Source organism: Silurus meridionalis, chromosome 4 (genome assembly GCF_014805685.1).
Source record: "Silurus meridionalis isolate SWU-2019-XX chromosome 4, ASM1480568v1, whole genome shotgun sequence".
Lineage (NCBI taxonomy): Eukaryota > Metazoa > Chordata > Actinopteri > Siluriformes > Siluridae > Silurus > Silurus meridionalis.
In genome coordinates this window covers 15,320,221-15,338,654 of record NC_060887.1, presented here as the reverse complement: position 1 = coordinate 15,338,654, position 18,434 = coordinate 15,320,221, and the positions used below count along the sequence as shown (strand labels likewise).

At 40.5% G+C, this 18,434-nt stretch overlaps 1 protein-coding gene across 1 annotated transcript in view; it reads left to right on the top strand.

The window, feature by feature from the left end:
* cdkal1 (CDK5 regulatory subunit associated protein 1-like 1) overlaps positions 1–18,434 on the top strand; it is a 217,455-nt gene that overhangs the window by 53,175 nt on the left and 145,846 nt on the right. Inside the window, exon 4 of the mRNA XM_046846802.1 lies at positions 2,378–2,462. Coding sequence (XP_046702758.1) covers positions 2,378–2,462 — 85 coding nt within the window. The remainder of the gene's footprint in view (positions 1–2,377; positions 2,463–18,434) is intronic.

Sequence of the window (18,434 nt, the reverse complement as noted above, 5' to 3'; positions counted from 1 at the left end):
AAGATCTCCTGCTGTAGAGTTCTGACCTCAACTCTACTGAACATCTACAGCAGTGGTCCCCAACCATTTTTGCGCCACGGACCGGCTTAATGTCGGACAATATTTTCACGGACCGGCCTTTAAGGTGTGGCGGATAAATAAAATTATATGACTATAAAAACTGGTATTTTCTAAATATAATAATAAACGTGAATCCACTGTGTTGTTTTTTGTTCATTTTGCTAGCTTGGGGGGGTTTCAATTTAGCGGTAATGTATTATGTGTTAGGGGCCGGAGCAGCCCCTTTAAGAAGGTAGCGGATGGAGGCAAGATGTGACTGAGGCATCTTTACATGCATCAAGAGTGAATCATAGACAGATGTGAAGGAGAGAATCCGGTAATTTTCCAAAATGAAACATGGTTCAGAATCAGATAATAAGGAAAACATTAATAATGTAAGTTATGTATTCTTTCTGTGCGGCCTGGTACCAATTCACCCACGGACCGGTGCCGGTCCTCAGCCCGGGGTTTGGGGACCACTGATCTATAGGATGAATTGGAACGCTGACTGCACCCTGGTCCTCCTCACCACCTCCTATCCACAGACACACTCCAAAATCTACTGGAAAATCTTCCCAGAAGAGTGAAGTTCATTATAACAGCAAATGCTTAGTCTGTTATGTACTTTAAAATATTTAGCTTTGGAACACGTGCAGTATAACGGTTACTGTTCTGCACCGGAGCATAGAAGGTTAGGACGGACCCTGCCCACAGGTGACAGCTGTGCTAGTGCTTATTTTCACCACCGGCTATTAAAATCTGATGATTAGTGCTGATGGGACGTCATAAAAAAAAATGACACCAGGAAATAGCTATGCAGATTGTTTTATAAAAGTGTTGTAGGCATTAAAAATGAAATAATTTTAAATTAAAGGCTCCACCAATAAGTATCCATATTTCTGTTAACATATTTTTTTTGTTTACTCTCAAGAGTTTTGAAAATGCCGACCAAATTTCTCCAGACCATCTCCCTGTGCACGCGCTAAAACGTCAGGAAGATGTTCATCACGGCGGAAAATCAGTTTGTGCAATTTCTCCAATTTGAGAACACATCTGGAATTCAGTTTGAATTTGTTTGTCGTCTCATTCTAAACACGTAGCTTTTAACTATATTCTTTACTCGCAATCGCCACCTGCTGGCCTGGAGATCTTCTCAGGCTTTCGGTTTTTGTTGGAGTCTTTTTTTTATTTATTTTATGTATATAAAAAACTTAAAAAAAAAAATATATGTTTTAGGTGTGGGTGGGGCATCAGAGGGTATTTTTTTATTTCTATTTTGTCCTGGGTCAGAAATGTGGTTTATTAGCTGATGAATAGTGATATAGTGATGAGTGTTAAATCGGAAGCGTTCGTGTCGCCTTGTAAAATTGCTCATGCCATGTTTTTCATCGCTCGCCTTTCAGCCTCCATCCTCCGAAACAAAGACAAGCTGCTTTACTTGTTCGCTTCCGAGAACTCTTCCACCACAGGCATGGTCGATCGTTGTCTTTGATTGTGGGAATTTTCTGGAAGTTGTGTGACTATGTATGTGTGCGCAAGTATATGTGTATGCGTGAGAGACAGAGAGACTGTGTGTCAGCTTGTGAAGGCTTTTACTGACCCTGTCTGTTGGATAATTAGAGAAATTTATCACAAACACGTGTGTGTGTGTGTGTGTGTGTGTGTGTGTGTGTGTGTGTGTGTGTATACAGGAATCTGAATTTTCCAGAAATTATCCAGTCTGATTTCCAGAATCCCAGAACACCACATTTTATATGGACAAAAGTATTAGGACACCTGCCTTCTCCTAGCCATAAGTAGCTCTTTCTCAAACTGTTACCACACAGTTGGAGGCACACAATTGTATTGTATAAAATGTCTTCGGATGCAGTAGCATGGAACTTTTTTCCTTGAACCAGGAGACCCCAACCTTTTCAAGCGCAATGCCCCTGTGCACAAAGCCTGGAGTGGCCTGATATAGAGCTCTGACCTCAACCCTGCTGAACACCTTTAGGGTTAATGTGAACGCTGACCGCACCCCAGTCCTTCTTACCTACATCACTACCTGACTTTACTAACAGCCTTGTGACTGAATGAGTCCAAATCTCCACAAACACACACCAAAATCTAGTGCAACATCTTCCCAGAAGAGTGGAGTTTGTTAGAACAGTGAATGGGGACTAATTGTGGAACACAAACTAATCTTTATGCTCATGTGTCCACGTTTTTTTTTCCTCTCTATAGTGTATAAAAGCTGATAGAGAGAGAATGTTTACACGGTATATTATTCCATGTGAAGTGATTAATTACCTGTGAGGGGAAAAATTCAATAGTAATTTTTTGTCCTGTCTCTTTTCAGACGACCCGTCCGATGCTGATGTTTGGCTGCTCAACAGCTGCACTGTCAAAAACCCAGCTGAAGATCACTTCAGGAACAACATCAAGTAGGAGCTCGCTTTCTTTTTGAATAATGTTAGGACATCTACTACTACAACACACGCATTCTGTTCAGATATTTTGTGCCCCAGCTTGACCTCTTCTCTAATCCTCACTGCACACAGACAGTTTACATTACCCACAATCCCACTCTCCTTAACATCAACATCTGTGTCCGTTTCAGCCGAGCACACACTCATACACACAAACACGCACACGCATGTCTTGGTGTCTGGGTCTGCTCAGTCTCGGCCTGACTCTCAGGTCGTCTGCAAAGTTTTATTATAGACTGATCATTTTCTGAACATGAAAGCAGGATGTGAGAGAGACACAGCCGAGGTACACTTCAGTGCATTTTAACTTTCTCTTACCAGACATATATTGCTTTTAAAATAATGAAACACCCCCCCCAAAAAAAAAAAAAAAAAAAAAAAAGGGAACTGCTAAATAGTCTGTCTTTCTGTCCTTCTTTTGATACACTGGAATAGAAATATTGCTCCAGAATTGGCCCCCACAAGCCCCGCCCCTTTAAATTTTATAGCAATTATATAAACATCATGACAATTCAACTGCTACTTTCACCGTGTGTGCTTCTAATTCACAGTAGAGAAAGTTATAAAGCTTTGCCCCCTCATTGTTCTATCTGTTTGGTGACATTTCATATGAAAATCTCACTATTTCCATAAAAACTGCCAGATTGAAGCAAGGCAATGCTTTGCATGTGTGTGTGTGTGTGTGTGTGTGTGTGTGTGTGTGTGTGTGTGTGTGTGTGTGTGTGTCACTGCTTTTGACACAGGAGCGTGACTTCCTGAAAATAATACAATCGTAAAGGTAATATAAATCCTTAATTGAGGAGCAGGTTTTTATTCCACAGTGACACACACAGCTATATAGTATTCATACAGTGATTATTTTACACTGTTGTGCTGCTGTTTTTGTTGGTAAAAATTAGTGTTTTTTTGTTGATGAAATGTTTATGGATGTCTTTTTTAATTTGTGTTGCCATTTTCAATTGTAGAACTTTTTTTTATTTATTTATTCTGTTTTTGTAAGCCTATTTGTTTGTGAGTTAGAATAACTAGCCCACAAAACCATACCAAAAAATAGTAGATTGACCGTACGCTTCATCATCTGTGACTCACTGCAGTGTTTTAGACTAAACACTGCGTCAGAGTAAACACACAACTCATGAAGAGCCCTGGTTGTATTCTGACTCTGATGAGGATGTGAATGTTCACACACACTATGAGAATGAAGGTATAGAGACGCCCACCAGAGCGAAAGCTTCAAATATACAGCACAGGAAACAGCTGCAATTCAGGGATGAAACTCAGGGAGTTCTGTTGCGTAGCTGGAGCTGTAAACACTATACATTTGTGGACACCTGAGCATAAGATTTGTCTGTGCTTTCTGAACATCCCATTCCCCATTTAGTCTATATTTGCTGTTATAATTCCCTCCACTAGATTTTTTTGGAGTGTGTTCATGGAGATTTGTGCTTGTTCAGGGTGTTAGCAAAGTCGGGTACTGTAGGGTGAGGAGGCCTGGGGTGCAGTCAGCGTTCCAGTTCATCCGGTAGGGTTGAGGTTGGAACTCCATTCTACTCCAGATCTTCCACTTCAACCCATATAAAGCATATCTTAATAGAGCTTGGTTTGTGCACAGGGACATTGCCATGCTGGAACAGGTTTTAGGTAGCCAAATAAGCCAACAAACCAATAAAATAAATGTAATGAATATTGTTCTTGTATTTGTGAGCATTAAAAAACTTCAAATCTCAGCTCACTATATAATTGTCTCCTTTGTTTTATTAGGAATATTCAATTTACATTTTTGTATATTATTGATCCTTTGCTTGATTTTTTTTTTATATCTAAATCATATGGCATTTTATACCAAAACAATTTGGGACTAATCAATTATTGTGTTGAACTGTCTTTTTCACCTATTTTGCTAACTTTCTATTTTGTTCTTGTTGTCACAAACGTTATAGCAGCTATAAATGGTCATTCCTTTAACAGCCTCATTTTTTAATTCCCTCACCAGCCTCATTTTTGTAACATGTAAGTTAAAAAAAAAAAAAATCTCAGCATAGTTCTGACACTGGAAACTCTGTACATGTTCAGCATGTTGTTTTCATTGATTTTACTCAGGATCTCCGAATAATTCTGACTATGAATTCAGTTTGCGTGTGTGGAATGTTGTAGAACCTGACACAAAGGGGTCTGTGTAAGAAGATTCCAGTGATGGCTGGACCAAAAAAAAAAAAACCTCACTTCAGTAGGTTTTAGGTGTTTTGAACAGAACCCTGGTGTCTTCTCAGCAGTTTCACTGGTTTGAGATGGAGACGTTCACAGTCTGATTCTGACTGATGAATAAAGAGCTGGTATCTTCTTCATCTAAACCATGAAAAGACTTGGAGTGGTGGAGCGATTAAATGTGCAGCTTGGGCACTGGATTGATCAAGGCTCTGAGGCTGTAAGGAAATTGAGCTGTGATGGATGGTGACCTGGACGTTATGATAACCTTTTTACAGCTCCGTAAACAAGGTTACTCTTACCACTGACTCCATTTATTCATTCATTCAGTCTTCCAATTTCACCACATCACAGTTATACTATATGGTGTCAAACTACCACACACTCATACACTCTCACAGTATGTCATTTCCTATTAAAAAAACACTTTTATTGCTAGTCGAAGTCACAGGCTCTGAGGCAGAAGAAACAAGGAAAGAGAAATGCAGTTCCTCTTAAATGAAAGCTTATTTCAGGAGTCGGAAATGGAGCCTTGTGATTGTGTGCCGGATCTCACCCTCTGAATGAGGTCCTTTCTGAATTAATAACGAACTTCACAGATATTAATGAGAGCGCGCTCAGGCTTGTTGTTCTTGACCTCAGCGTAGGTATTAGTTAAAGCACTGAGGAAAATGTTCCTTTTTCGACACTTCATATAATGATGATGATGATGATGATATCTCACCACCTCTGTGTTTCATAGACGACCTGTACTATTCGCATATGATGCCTTTTCTTCGTTTCTTGTCCTTTCAATGGATCCACAACTTCCATCTCACCAGGAAGCAGACACTCCCACACCCCTAATTAGCATAACACCATTCATCCATCGTCAGAATTCGGAAAGATTTGGAGACTGGTTGTGACCCCGGCCACTGAAATCTCCCTCTTCTGGAAACTTGTTAATGAGCTTTTACCTCAGGAGACAAGCAAAACCCTCCCATCCACCCCCTACCTGCCTTTTCAATAACTAGCACTAATTAGCACCTAGCGCTCGTGTTGGCGAATAGCATGTCGCTGGCGGCTATTTGTGTGTCGAAAAGCGTTAGATGATTATCTCCCGTAGTAATGAAGACGTGATGAACATCTCCGAGACGAACAATAAGGAAGGAGCGCGCGAGGAACGAAAAGCTTCCCGCTTTGGAAATATGATAATCCAAGACTATTAGGACATGTCGCATGCTGCTGATTAGACTTCAAACACTCGGATCCATTTTCTCTGCTAGCGCTTATATTAGTCATGTTTTTTGATATGTGGTAACCGGAGAGATGTTTTTTTTTTTGTCGTGTGCATCTTGGTGTTAAAAAGTATAACCGAATGAAAAAATCTTTGACTTAAAAGTGCAGTCTTTCGTCAGCTAGATCAAATCTGACAAATCACAAAAACCCGAGACCCATGGTAATTCCGAAATTCCTGAGGAAATGATCCGACTCGAGCGCTCAGCAGATGCGAACGCGGCCCAGAGTCGTCCCTCGGTGTCCCTCGGAAGAACCCGGTTGCGATTTCACGTACGTACCATCGCGTTTCTCTTCTCGTCGCAGCTGGAGGAATCAAAAGATATCAAACGCCGAATTTTCGCTTCGCGCGTCCATGCGATTCCAGACCTCCCGTGCTAATCTTAACCTAGCATCAGAAGCGTTCAGCGAGCCGTGTTTACCCCGGCGTGTGTATCTGCATGTCGGATGAAGTACGGCGGCGTTAGTATCCGCGCTATAATTAAAGTCGTGCACACCGAGCCGTCGGCTTCCTCGCCAACGCCGAGCGTAATTCCAATGATCAGCGGAGCGCTTGCTTAACAAATAACGACCTCGCCGCATTCTATAGCGCTCGAAATTTTAATAAAGCCTCGTGCTGGATTTACATCCACCCGACCGCAATAACACGCTTATTATTCATGAAGCTGTCTGATTAAATTGAAGTTAATTGATAAGAGACGTAATTGAATTCCTGGAACAGACCCAATCGCCTCTGAAGCCGAATTATATGTCGGGGCATGCTGGGTAAATTTGGGAACGCGGCGTAGCGATGTGAGCAGACTCGTGATCAGGGAGTCCACAAACAAGCTGAAGGGTCTCACTGTCCGTCTGTCTGTCCGTCTTTTTTTTTTTACTTTCTCATCGAGTCCAGATTAGCCAGAAGCGCTAATTAGCGTTATCACTTCACACTCAGTCTGAAGTTATGCTAATGAGGAAGATGCTCAGAAATGCTCCCTCTTTACCTCCTCCTCATCAGCTCGCTCTTCAAACCCGGCCTTGATTCCGAACCTTTTCAACATCTTGAAACCTCTCGGATTTTGTTAGGAGCTCTTACACACACACACACACACACACACACACACAAAACTGACTTGAAGGTCAAGAATGTTCGTGTTTGTACACCATAAGAACAAAGACACCTAAAAACCTTGATGTCGTTTTTTTCATCAATTCCGGCGACTTCCTGTAGACTTCCTGTTTATTTTAGTGTATTCATGGCAGCTGTGTTACTCGGTATGGATTTGTTTTTTGGAGCAGGACGTCGTCTCGGGTTTCTTGAATATTCATAAGGGGTCAGATCTCGATCTGAGGCAGTGCTCAATAATCCGTCTTTTTTTTCTTTTTTGCGCGCTCACTCAGTCCGGCTCGATACGACTCCTCCTCCACTTGATCAGGTTTAACTCTGCATGATCCAAATCAGCAGGAAGTCGTATCGGTTTCTTTTCACAGCTTCCAAAACGTGTAAGATCATGATTATGCGCTTCTATCTGTTCTGACTCGATTGCAGAGAAGACCATTTTTGAATTTTCTTTTTATCTATTAAGGAGGAAAAACCCAAAACGTTTCCCGAACGTAAATGATCCCACACAATACACACAAACAAAGCCTTAAGAAAAGAAAAAAGTACCCTCGTAATTAAATCCTGGCCTGCTGCGAGTTGAGCATGGGGTGGGGTGTAAAAAGATGATTTCTGCTTTCGTGGGGCTACAGCAAGGGTTCCTGTTAGGATTAAAAAAAAAAAAAGTCTAGACACAATGTGTCCGAGCTACATTAAATCAATCATTCACAGCGTTCATTTAACAAGATCTTTCTTTTTTTTTTCTTTTCCCTGAAATGTGCTTGAAGAACATCAATGAATTTTTTTTTTCTATAGTAAAATGAAACGTGTGTTTCGAATCGTTGTATTTAAGAATTACGAAAACTGGGTGTTTCTCCCAATGCATTCTTTAAAACTTGCATCGATTAATATTGGTTGTATTCCCTTTAAGGTGCGCTACAAACGTGTTTCCTGTCGTTTCGGAGCAGCAGTGCAGGAACCCCGACGGATATTACACCCGAAAGCGTATTTCTTGCGATGTTTCAAAACACCCGATTTCCTCCGATAATTCCTCACACCAATCCCATGGTGAATACGGAACTGGGATTCTTTTTTCTTTTGTGCTTTGAGATGATTTTCTGCTCAGCGCGGTTGTACAATGTTTTTGACCTTGTTGTTCGCTTGAACCAGTTTTCAGCGATTTTAGTTTCAATTCATCACTGATTCTTGCTGGATGTTTTTTCTTTAACCCAACACTAATCCCAGAGTTTGGTCCGAAAGTCACACACTGATGTACGGGGCAGGTGTGTTTTTTTTTTTTTTTTTTAAAAGATGTGTGCTGAGGTGTTTAATGAGTGTATACGAGGTAAAGTGATTTGATTAGGATTTGGTTTTGTTCTCAGATGTTGGTCTTGTATACAGAGGGTCAGGTTTGCACTGATAAGGCGTTTCTAACCAGCGTCTAATACCGGCCCCTGTGTATGTGTCTAAAGTTAATGGCTCCTGATTAAACACCCCTGTGAGAACGCCTGCCCGTGCACTCTGGTTTTTCTTATCGAGCTTGTGAAGCGGGCGAGCAGCCGTCTACCACCTGCTGCGCCAACACTGTATTTACTCTCCAAAGCCCTCGCACCTGTCCCGCGTCTCCGCCCTTTGCCTGTCCTAGCTCAGTCTCGCTGCTCTTCACCGTGGCCTTGGGAGCCTGGGAGACGCCATTTCACCTGTTTACTCAAACCGTCTCTCAGTAAACGTCCAACAAATCTGTTGCACAATCATATCAATTAAAAGGCAAAGTTAAACAAACGATAGAGGAGCTTTATTTCTCTCTGTCTCTCTCTCTCTTTCTATCCCCGAGCTGTTTACAGTGCTCTCTTGGCACAGAAACAGAACCCCGTGTTTAAATACTGACTGCATGGCAACCCAAATCACCTGGGGCTGTTAAAGGCGACAGGGAGAGGCAGCTTTTGTTCGTTGTGTGCGTGTGTTTTATGGATTTGGAAGCATATGGGCAGCTCTAGAGGTTTTGGGTTCCCTTTTGGCAACGAGCACACAGAACAGGCAGGTGTTGTTGTGTTTCACGTGACGCCGCCCCGCTCTAAAAACGTTCAGCCTGGATCGAGTGTTACACGGAAATACTTCACGTTATTGCCAGTGCTCATAACAGATAACCTGAGAGGAACAAGTTGAATAAATTGACTTCCACACCTATCGGAGTACACACACACACACACACACACACACACACACACACACACACACACACACACACACACATCTGCCATCGGGTTATACATGATGTTAACAGATACTGATATAGTAGTAAATAATCAGTCATCACAGGTGCTGATGAGTCATTAGAGACCTGATGCCTGCATGTTTTTTTTCTTCTGACTTCTTTCTTCAAGTGTCCTTAAAGAGACCAAAAACTGTTTAGGTGGCTTTAATTATCGTCAATAAACATAGTGCAACCTTTTGTAGTAGCTTCCAGCAGTGTTTCCCTGTAGGAGAGACTTTTCAAAACATGAACCTTTCTGTTAGAATCTATAAAACGCAAACCAATTCTTTGAAGACCCGCCTCGAAGAGCACGATTTCCTTACACGGTACCAAGAATCTGAACGTTGTTTTCCTGACAAGTTCTAGATATTTCGACAAAAAAATTAGTGACCATTCTCAGTCTCCAACAAATGACAAACCAAAGATCCCTATTTAAGGTTAAAGTTTTAAAGCAGAACCGGGGAAACAGGTTTAAATTACCAAGAATTCAAGCACTGAAGTTCTAAATACACTGTTAAGAAGAAAGTGCAGAACAAACACACACAAGCTGAAGACTTTCCCAAAGGTTCATTTAATAAGGAGGATTTGTTATTCAGTTCCATACGGACCCTTTAATGGTTCTCCACAAGTGGTCCATAAATGGTTTCTCCTCAAAGGGTTGTTCAGACTTAGCTTCCTATACAAGGTTCTTGGCTTCCATACCCACCTGAGCATACAGTACGTACCTGCCAACAGGAGGCTCCTGACCCATGGAGCCAATTGGAAAGGTAGATTATGAAGCCATGTGCATCCACTGGATGATGTTAGATGGTTAATTAAGGCGATGACTATTTCGAGTCCAGATGCCTATGTTTGCTCGAGGTCATGTTTTTCTTTAGTCGTTGTAATCCCCCCCCCCCCCTCCCCCCACCTTCCCTGTTTGCTTGCATGCCCAGTGCACTCTGTAACGATAAGGTGTTTGGATCAGGAATGCGTGCTTTCGTCTCCAGCATGGACACTTTATCACTCATCTGTTTACTTTCAGCTTAATGGTTAAGATTCTGAAGAGATTGTGTTCTGGAACAGAACAGTTTGTTTCTCCGAACTTCTCCCTACTCGCATGCGCGTATTATCATGAATTGTTTTGCCGAGCACCAGTCAGGATGGGGATCTGGAATGGTTCTTTTTTGGGTACTAAGCCTTGTAGACTCTTTATTTCTGCACCACATTGGACACTGTTCTGTGTAGAAACCAGATTATTGGGAAACGGCGATGTGACGAAACGATCCAAAATATGCAGCCACAAATTGGTAAAGTCCTGATGAGAGAGGAAGAACATCATCATCAACAAAACTCACACATAATGGCCCACTCACTCTTTAAAAAAATAAACTAATAAAAAAATGGGGGGTTCTGAGTTCTTGGCTTCTGAAAAGTGGTTCATCTGGAACTTGCTATATTATTGTAATTTTCTGCAGTACAACCGCCAGGGTTCCTTCAGTGAGGAACATCTTAAAGAACCTTTTCTTAATGAGTAGAGAATGTACAAAAAGATTCAGCATTCAACTCCTGGCAGGTTTTAGATCTACACCAGTACAAAATGTTCCTCAGGGGGTTTTCGTAGGGTTCTTTTAAATAAATATGGAACCCTGGCACTTTTTTCGTAACGGCTCCTTAAATGACTTTGAAAAGCCTCTGTTATAGGGTTCTACAATAAATGGACTCTATGGATTAAAGAGGAGCTGAATGAGAAAAAGGAACGCGAACCTTTTACAATGAAACTAAGAGCAAAATAAGCTCAGCAGAACGGCTCATTCTTCTCGTAACCACAGTAACAGGTTGCTTCTTCAGATATGGGACAGGTCTTTGTTACAATCCCACTTATCTCTAGCCACCTTCTGTCCTACACAGACCTCGTTTTCCCTGCGAGTATCCGAACCCGAGCTCGGCGTCCCACCTGCTGCCGTATCCAGCGTCTCCGGTTACGGATCTCTGTATAACCGACACGGGCAGTAAGCTATCGGGTTCTAACGGCATCGTTATAGAACAGCATGCCGCTGCCGCGCTCTTTTTCTCTGACCTTTGCGAGGCGTCTGTTCTCAGCACAATTGTCCGTTGAAAGGCAGAGACCCAGGAGCACCGAGCACATGCTGCTTTCAACGTAGCCTTTCAGGAAGGGCCAAAAGGAGAAGGGCGACTCGGCACACATCATCTTTTCTTGGGACATACTAAGCAAAGTTTTCTTGGTTTATTTATTTAATAATTTTTTAGCGTTGAATCAGGGTCTATAGTGGCTAAAAAAGTCACATGACAAACCGGTTTGGTTTCCGCCCCATTACAGTGGCCACCTTTTGACCATTTTTTTTTTTTAAGAAAATTGTGAAAAAGCATAACTCAACAACCACACCTGTGAGAGATGACACTTGGGGGCGTGGCTTTTTTTTGTTCAAACACTAGTATCTGGATCCCCAATTAGTCGTCCCCAATTAGCATAAAATTCAAATGCTGCTAAAATCTCAATTTTAAGAATGAACAACATTTTAGTGTCCGTTAGCAAGACCACAGGGTTAGATCTCCTCATGAGGGGGTGTGTGTGTGTGTGTGTGTGTGTGTGTGTGTGTGTGTGTGTGTGTGTGTGTGTGCCCCATGCACAAGCGAGTCATGCTACATGACAGCCAGGAAGCTGTGACCTTTCCCAAGCACCTTGGGGGGGTTTTCTAGCTCTCATGCTACACTGGAGATATATTTTTTTTGAGGTCGATGTTCTCTTAAAGCTCTGAAACGTCCCCTAGCGCTTGAAGACGAGGCGTCTCCAGGCTGCGGTGCTGCTCATACATGCAGAAGGAGGACCTGTGTGATGAGGTGTCCCAAGGTGGACGTTCATGATGGCCTGCTAGAGTCTCTGATCTGATCGGATACTCTGTATTTTTTGTACATTTGTACTTTTCTATGAAGGAGTTAGTGTTTTTATTGGGTTTTAGTAAAGATAAAATAATAATGAATAATGTTAACACTATAGTCATGTGTGAAATGTGCGATACGATGGACAAACACAATAACTGACTACATTTATTTCTTTTTAAAATTAACTATATGGACAAACGTATTGGGACACCTGACTTTTCCAGCCGAATGTGGTTCTTATCCAAACTGTTAGCACAAAGCTGGAGGCACACAATTGTGTAGGAACTCTGTGGATGTTGAAGCATGTTGAAGCACATCATATTCTCTTTCTCCTTCTTCTCTCTCTCTCGAACACAGTACTTGGATGAGCTCATTCCTTTTGGGTGTTCATCTCTCTCTCTCTCTCTCTCTCTCTCTCTCTCTCTCTCTCTCTCTCTTCTCAACACCATTTCAGGTAATTAATCCTCTTCCTTTTAAGTTCTCTACTTACAGTAATTTGACCTTCAGGATCACTTTCACTCCACTAGAAAATCCTTCTCAGTCATGACTGCCATCTTGTTTTCAACATATTCTTCATTTCCTCACTTGAACTACCATCTACTAATAACTACTGTTATCAGGGATCCTGCAGATTTAGGGTAGTAAATGAAATCATAAGAGTCAGTAATAAAAGGGCTCAAAGCCCAATCCCCTTTTTTTTTTTTTTTGACGTTTAAAGTGAAAACACTCCAAATGTTAACGAAATGGTCTTTATAGAAAACCGATCGGGTATGTTCACTTCTTTTAATCAGAAATATGCACTTGGTTTTGGGTGCCAAAAGTTTTGGGTGCCCATAACTGTAATAATAAACCTTTTAATTATATTGCTTCTTTCATACATTAAAGTAATGCAGTGCAAATATTATTTATGGCCAAGTTTAAATATGTAATAATGTAAGGCAGTGTAATCATATTCATAATCGTATTAATTTTCAAATAAATGTAATAAGGTGCATATAATATACTTATTATAATGATATTATATGCACTGTTTACACTAGGTTGCAAATTGCACTTTATTTGGCTAGGACAACTTACTTTTAGTCCTTAGCTCTGCAAAGGAGCTCTGAGTCTCGTGTGATGGAGCTCTGTATGTTTATCTTATGTTTAACAGAACAGAAACTATCATCACACGTCACTCGTGTACCCGCTGCTGTTATGTGTGTCCAGTGCGTTTATTTCTCCATCTTCCTTTTCTGTGATAAGAACCCAGTCATTTTTGTTTCTTTTTTTTACCATTTGTTTATAATCTTCTGCACACTAAATCAGATGATTGGTGGTAAGAGTGTGTTTCATGTCAGTCTCTTTACCACAGACATGTGGTGGGTTGATGGTTAGCGGAGCGTGTTGGCCTACAGGAGCAACTCTTTAACATGTAACAGTTCTGTTGAACAGAGTGAGGGTTTCTTTCAGGTAGCAGTTTGTTATACTGTAAATACACAGAGAGAGAGAGAGAGAGAACTTAATTCCTGAGCTCTGCTGAAACCACAAACACATCATTCTCTGTGTGTTTACACTAAACACCCAGAATGCACCTGCAGACCCTGATCAGATGCTTTGCAAGTGTTTTTTTGTTTTAATGTATTATTTCAACCGAATTAGTATAAAACCACAAGCCGGTTTGTTCATTTTTTTTTTCCCTCCTCTTCATCATTCACTTTTATTTCTGCTTACTCTGTGACGACTTGCAGCTCTTTCCATCCCCTTTTCGTTTTCATCCCCCCGCTCTCTGACTGTGAGCTGACAGGGTGCTAACGAGCATCGCGGCTGACACACTTCTCCAGTTTCTCAGCAACATTTTAATGATTTCAGCTTCTCTAGGAACACAGGGAACTCAGGAACTCGTTCTCTTTTTGTGCTTTTCCTCTCATCTCTCTCTCTCTCTCTCTCTCTCTCTCTCTCTCTCTCTCTCTCTCTCACAGCTGTGTCTATCTTGTATTATGTTTCTTTGGGTAAGGAGGCAGTGGATGGTGTTAGAGGCATACTACAGGAGGATGATGTTAGAGTGGGATTTCTGCACTGCTGAAGGAGAAAGGAGGTGTGATGTAAAGCATTCCAGGTGTTTTACATCAGGATCTGGTTTGTAGTTCTGCCGATGATCAAAGCTTTTACAGCCTCATTATTGCCCTTAAATAAAGGACATACAGTGGTGTGAGAAAGTGTTTGCCCCTTCCTGATTTCTTCTTTTTTTGCATGTTTTGTTACACTTTAATGTTTCAGATCATTAAACTCATTTAAATATTAGTAAAAGATAACACAAGTGAACACAACATGAAGTTTTTAGCAGCAACAACTGCAATCAAGCGCTTGCGATAACAACCTTTAGCTTTTATGTTCTTTTTGCTCAGCAGCGGTTTTAGTCTTGGAACCCTGCCATTTTTCCCAGTCTCTTTCTTATGGTGGAGTCATGAACACTGACCTTAACTGAGGCAAGTGAGGCCTGCAGTTCTTTGGATGTTGTTGTGGGTCTTTTGTGACCTCTCGTATGAGTCGTCGCTGTGCTCTTGGGGTAATTTTGGTCGGCTGGCACTCCTGGGAAGTTTCTCCACTGTTCCATGTTATTGTTATTTGTGAATACTGGCTCTCACTGTGGTTCACTGGAGTCCCGAAGCTTTAGAAACGGCTTTAGAACCTTTTTCAGACTGATAGATCTCAATTACTTTCTTTCTCATTTGTTTCTGAATTTCTTTGGATCTCGGCATGATGTCTCGCTTTTGAGGATCTTTTGGTCTACATCACTTTGTTCTATTTAAGAGATTTCTTGATTGTGAACAGGTGTGGCAGTAATCAGGCCTCGGTGTGACGAGAGAAATTCAACTCAGGTGTGATAAACCACAGTTTTAACAGGGGGCAAACACTTTTTCACACAGGACCATGTAGTTTTTGATTTTGTTTTCACTCAATTACAAAACCTTCATTTAAAAACTGTATGTTGTGTTCAATTGTGTTATCTTTTACTAATATTTAAATTAGTTTGATCTGAAACATTGAAGTGTGACAAACATGCATAAAAATAAGAAACCAGAAAGGGGCAAACATTTTCTCACACCCCTGTAAACAAGTTCCTTGCCACACAGTCTGGCGTGTGAGGGTTTGTGATCCGCGCCATCATTCGTAAATCTTTAATAAAAAGGATTTTGCGAGGAGCTGAAGAGAGATGATGTGCTGCGACAGAAAAGGCCAAGCTGAGCGCTTTTCATCCCGGAAAAACAAAATGACACTGCTGCTAACAAGTGTGGCAGCTAAATCTGTCTCGATTAAAATCAACCTGCCTTTCATCCGCGCGCGCGCACACACACACACACACACACACACACACACACACACACACACACTCTCTCTCTCTCTCTCTCTCTCTCTCTCTCTCTCTCTCTCTCTCTCTCTCTCTCTCTTTTTCACATTTTAATGTAATGAACCTTGCCTTGAACCTTTTATTTAATTGCCAGTGCCCCACATTTTGCTGTGGAAAAGAGAGAAAGAGAGAAGGAAGGCAATAGAGAGTGAATAGAGATTTAATTAGGCAGCCGGCATTGTGTGGGCTTTCTGACATTTTTCAATAAAAACACTGTTTAGAATAAATAATGATCGCCGGAATAAGAGGCTTTTAAAGCACGTCAACACACACACACACACACACACACACACACAGACACACAGACACACACCTGACTATGGATCCCAAAAAAATTCCTCCTAAACACCACATTCACACTTGCTTTTACAGTCTCACCCATTCAGTGTTGCTGCATTTCTAATAAAATGATGCAAATATTCATTTATTTCTGCAAAAATAACTGAAAAAATTAAAATAAAAATAATATACAAAAATATACAAATTGATATGGAAGTGTCTTATTTTACAATGTTAAGGATGAAAAGCAGCACTTTTAATCACTATATCTGTGTTTAGTGAGTCTGTAAATGTACAAAATCTACATTTCAAAATGAATATGAACATCCACAGTGTTATAGGCAGCATGGGTAACATTTATTTTACTTTTTAATGATCAACAATATTCATTACTAATCAATTTCAGTCATATTTTCAACTTTTATAACCCGGTGCTGGAACTTCTGTTCTCTCTCTCTCTCTGTCTCTCTCTTTTGTTCTCTAATTCTTTCTTTCTTTCTCCCTTTCTTTCACCCTTCTTTTTCTTTCTTTCTTTCTTTCTTTCTTTCTTTCTTTCTTTCTTTCTCTTTCTTTCTTTCTTTCTTTCTTCTTTCTTTCTTCTTTCTTTCTTTCTTTCTTTCTTTCTTTCTTTCTTTCTTTCTTTCTTTCTTTCTTTCACCCTTCTTTCTTTCTTTCTTTCTTTCTTTCTTTCTTTCTTTCTTTCTTTCTTTCTTTCTTTCTTTCTTTCTTTCTTTCACCCTTCTTTCTTTCTTTCTTTCTTTCTTTCTTTCTTTCTTTCTTTCTTTCTTTCTTTCTTTCTTTCTTTCTTTCTTTCACCCTTTCTTTCTTTCTTTCTCCTTTCTTTCACCCTTTCTTTCTTTCTTTCTTTCTTTCTTTCTTTCTTTCACCCTTTCTTTCTTTCTTTCTTTCTTTCTTTCTTTCTTTCTTTCTTTCTTTCTTTCTTTCTTTCTTTCTTTCTTTCTTTCTTTCTTTCACCTTTCTTTCTTTCACCCTTTCTTTCTTTCTTTCTTTCTTTCACCCTTTCTTTCTTTCTTTCTTTCTTTCTTTCACCCTTTCTTTCTTTCACCTTTCTTTCTTTCTCTTTCTTTCTTTCTTTCTTTCTTTCTTCCTTTCTTTCACCCTTTCTTTCTTTCTTTCACCTTTCTTTCTTTCTTTCTCTTTCTTTCTTTCTTTCACCCTTTCTTTCTTTCTCTTTCTTTCTTTCTTTCTTTCTTTCTTTCACTTTCTTTCTTTCTTCTTTCTTTCTTTCTTTCTTTCTTTCTTTCTTTCTTTCTTTCTTTCTCCTTTCTTTCTTTCTTTCTCTTCTTTCTTTCTCTTTCTTTCTTTCTTTCTCTTCTTTCTTTCTTTCTTTCTCTTCTTTCTTTCTCTTTCTTTCTTTCTTTCTTTCTTCTTTCTTTCTTTCTTTCTTTCTTTCTTCTTTCTTTCTTTCTTTCTTTCTTTCTTTCTTTCTTTCTTTCTTTCTTTTCTTTACCCTTTCTTTCGTTTGTTCTCTCTCTCAGAAGCTCAGTTCTCCCGGCTGAGGCGTGTGTTCACCTCTAGCTTTAGAGTATAACCTGATCATCGTTTGGTAGACTGCATTTTAGCTCGTGATCACACAATCACCTCTTTATCATCATTATCACCTCTTTATCATCATTATCACCTCATTATTATCATGCTCTGCAGCCCTAGAAGTTTGGTCAGGTCCTGCCAGACCAGCATGACCCAGAAGCCAGCAAAGAAGGCAATAAACCTGGAAGGAGAAAAATGTCATGTCCTCCCTCAGACCTTCAGCGCGCTGTCAATCATTGTATATTAAACAAGTGAGTGTCAGGCCACATGCCATCAATCAGCTCCTGCAGGTTGGGTTTGAGGTTCAGCAGAGGATCGTCACCTCATAGTCGTTCTCTTGTTGAAGATCTGAACAGATGCTGTCTTTGCTGCAGAATCCACTGATTGCGCTTCCAAACCCCGTTATTGCGATAAACCCGAGATAACTGGAGTATCTCTTCTGTCTCGTAATCAGAACCTGCTGCACAGTTTTATCTCCACTTGCAGGCGCCGTGACGGATGACGCCGGATGTTTACACGAACGGCTTATCGTTGCGTTTTTGCTCCTTGAGTAAGACGTCAGAGCTGTGCGTCATAATGCGACTTTGCAGGCACTAACCAGCATTGAGCGCTTCAGAGCATGAAATTCAGCTGTTTAATTAGGCAATTACAAATACTATCACAAGTTTGTGTATTTCAAAGGTGGAATAACGTGTATCAGTATAGAAGTAATATATCTGAATGCCTCAATCAACCGACATGTATCTCAGGAATCAGGTGAATTACGTCTTGAATGAATTAGATGAATCATATCTTGCGTGATATAAATCGATTCTGCTTTAGGGAGGAATTTGGGATTGATATTGTGAATCTAATCGATCAGGTGAATAAGTGAATACGGCACATTTATCTGAATCACATCGCAAATGACATCCTTATTCAAGTAATATGCGACTCAGATGAATTGTGGCGGGTTTCTGATGAATGAAGTGAATTTGGTAGATCACGTTTGAGGAATCAGTTCTTGTATTG